The following is a 3,329-nucleotide window of genomic DNA, read 5'->3' on the forward strand; positions in this document are numbered from 1 at the left end:
GCTCGCCTACGAGGTCACTACTTCAGTTCGAATATTTGGAAACAATGTCACTACTGCTGATGTTCGCGCTACTTTGTATGTCCAAACATCAGATCTTCGAGACCAGTACATCGGCATTGCCAAGTTAGTCTCTATCTTATTTTTCTATACACGCCTAGTTTGGTAGCTTGAATAACAAGTTACCAAAACAGTGCGAAAGTTTAAAACCAGTCACAAATAGTTAAAATATGGAAATGAAAAGTTTTATGAAATTCATGAATCAAAATTTAGAATTAATTATCCTTTTCTATTACTATACGTTTTCCTAGTTATTATTCTTGATTCTTGATGACAAGAACAGAACAGAATTTGTTATAGTATGATTCAATAAAAGATATTGCGCAACAATGAGATTTGAGGCTCGCTTAATTTCTTTTCGAGTGCTGAACCAAGATAGTATGTTCTAAAGTGTGCAGGCAACAGACAAAGATTGGATTGATATGCAGGGAAAGTTCCTTCTAAATGGATCCCCATCAAAAGTGGTAATTTATTTAGAGGGTCCTCCGCCGGGTACTGACATTCTTGTTAATAGTTTGGTTGTAAAGCGTGCGCCTAAGACACCTCCATCAACACCACCGGACATAAAGGTTGAACTTTCTGGATGGTTCTTTCACGAATGATACACACTAATATTTTAAGAACTTTAATTGCATCTTGTTTTTTGCAGGGTGTTGCTTTTGGGGTTAATGTAATTGAGAACAGCAATCTGGCTGATGGCACTAATGGATGGTATCCCCTTGGTAACTGCACATTGAGTGTTAAAACCGGCTCGCCACATATAATGCCGCCGATGGCAAGAGACTCTCTAGGACCACATGAGCTTCTAAGTGGACGCTACATACTTGTAACAAACCGCACACAAACATGGATGGGTCCTGCTCAGACTATCACTGATAAATTGAAACTCTTTGTGACTTATCAAGTATCGGCTTGGGTTCGGCTTGGTTCAGGATCATCCGGGCCACAGAATGTGAATGTTGCCCTTGGTGTTGACAACCAGTGGGTCAATGGAGGACAAACTGAGGTATCCGATCAAAGATGGCATGAAATCGGTGGGTCGTTTAGAATCGAAAAGCAGCCATCAAAGGTTATGGTTTATGTCCAAGGTCCTGCTTCAGGTGTTGACTTAATGGTTGCTGGACTTCAAATTTTTCCTGTTGATAGACATGCAAGGTTTAAATATCTAAAGTCTCAAACAGACAAGGTAAGATCTAGGACCTGTTTGATTTCTATTTTCATTGTTGTTTTCTTTTATAACGTTTTCTGTTTCAAAATTTTGTGAAGAAAAAAGTGAAAGTAGAAATAGACATGTCATGTCATGAAACCACTTCTTCCAAAAATTTAAGCTGATAGGATGAGACACATGAACGGTTATAAACACATATCCTCAAGCAAGAGTTTTTTGTTTGGGTTTGCTTGAATTTTTGAATAGGCCTTCTTTTTCTCTTTTTATTTGTCTTATGCTATTTTTTTCTTTTTTGGGGGATAACAAGGATTGAACTCTAGACTTCTCTGTCGTAGAAGCTCTGATACCATGTCTTATCCTATTCTGTTTCCTTTGTGATTTTCCAAGTGATTTGTTTCATATAGCACCATTACTTCAGGTTTTAGAACCTGCATCAGATTTCTAAATTCTACGACTATTATGAACAAACAAAGATCAAAATTGAATGCTTCATATATATATATATAGATTTTAATCATATCCATTCTTTTATTGAGAAGACATGTAATTCAAAGTTTTGCTTTGTATCCTCTTGCTGCATTACAGATCCGAAAGCGTGATGTTACCCTGAAATTCTCCGGACTGGATGCAAGCAACTACTCGAAAACCTCAGTGCAAGTCAGACAAATTCAGAATAATTTTCCAGTTGGAACATGCATCAGCAGGATGAACATTGACAATGAGGATTTTGTAGACTTCTTTGTGAAACATTTTAACTGGGCTGTGTTTGGTAATGAGTTGAAATGGTACTGGACCGAGCCGCAACAGGGGAATTTCAACTACAAGGATGCAGATGATCTCTTAAACTTGTGTCAGAAGAACAAGATAGAAACTCGCGGCCATTGTATCTTCTGGGAAGTGGATGGAACCGTCCAGCAATGGATTAAAGCGCTGAACAAAACTGACCTCATGGCGGCCGTCCAGAACAGATTAAACGGCCTGCTTACTCGGTATAAAGGCAAGTTCAATCACTATGATGTTAACAATGAAATGCTGCATGGTTCATTTTACCAGGACAGGTTAGGTAAGGACATAAGGGCCAACATGTTTAAGACTGCGAATCAACTTGATCCGGCCGCTACCCTTTTCGTGAATGATTATCACGTGGAAGATGGATGTGACACCAGATCATGTCCGGAAAAATACATTGAACATATTCTTGATTTGCAAGAACAGGGGTCCCCTGTTGGTGGAATTGGAATTCAAGGCCATATAGATAGTCCGGTTGGGCCTATCGTTTGTTCATCCCTTGATAAACTGGGAATTCTTGGCTTACCTATATGGTTCACCGAGCTAGATGTGTCGTCGACTAACGAATATGTTAGAGCAGACGATTTGGAAGTTATGTTGAGGGAAGCCATGGCTCACCCGGCCGTCGAAGGCCTAATGCTGTGGGGATTTTGGGAGTTGTTCATGAGCCGGGACAACTCTCACTTGGTTAATGCAGAAGGTGAAATCAATGAAGCTGGAAAAAGGTTCCTTGCTCTTAAGCAAGAATGGCTTTCTCATAGCCATGGAAATGTTGATCAGCAAGGTCAATACAACTTTAGAGGCTTTCATGGAACATACAAGGTTGATATTGTCATTGATACAAAGAAAGTTTCCAAGACCTTTGTCCTTGACAAGGGTGACTCTCCAATGGTGGTTTCCATAGACTTCTAAGTTATAACCATTCTGCATTATTCAATTAACTATAATCTATGATCTTGAATTCTATGTCACTCATTCATATGGTTTGTTAAACAAATATTGTTGTCTTTATACATGCCTTGTTGTGTGATGTAATGATATTAATATTATGTATGTTTTCTGGAAAAATAAAATAAGATCAGTTCTTGATGGTTCTGATATTATTATAGTTGTTTTGAATTTCAGAATTTCTACTTTTCAAGTCATGGATATTTGCGTAGGTATTATTAGTTAGCGGTTTATGATGAAGTGATAGTTTTGATAACGTGAATACTTAAAATTGAAGGATAAAAGATACTAAACTTGCACTAAACAAATTTTTTTTCAATTTTTATGTGATAAATTTTAAAATAATTTATTATAAAATTACTAATTA

The 3,329-nt window shown here is 37.6% G+C and overlaps 1 protein-coding gene across 1 annotated transcript in view; it reads left to right on the forward strand.

Moving 5' to 3' along the window:
* LOC107605561 overlaps nt 1–3,112 on the forward strand; it is a gene marked incomplete in the record, with an annotated part of 5,479 nt that extends 2,367 nt beyond the window's left edge. Inside the window, 4 exon segments of the mRNA XM_016307475.2 lie at nt 1–123; nt 449–626; nt 707–1,243; nt 1,811–3,112. Coding sequence (XP_016162961.1) covers nt 1–123; nt 449–626; nt 707–1,243; nt 1,811–2,926 — 1,954 coding nt within the window.

The sequence above is a fragment of the Arachis ipaensis genome, chromosome B06, assembly GCF_000816755.2.
Source record: "Arachis ipaensis cultivar K30076 chromosome B06, Araip1.1, whole genome shotgun sequence".
Classification (NCBI taxonomy): domain Eukaryota; kingdom Viridiplantae; phylum Streptophyta; class Magnoliopsida; order Fabales; family Fabaceae; genus Arachis; species Arachis ipaensis.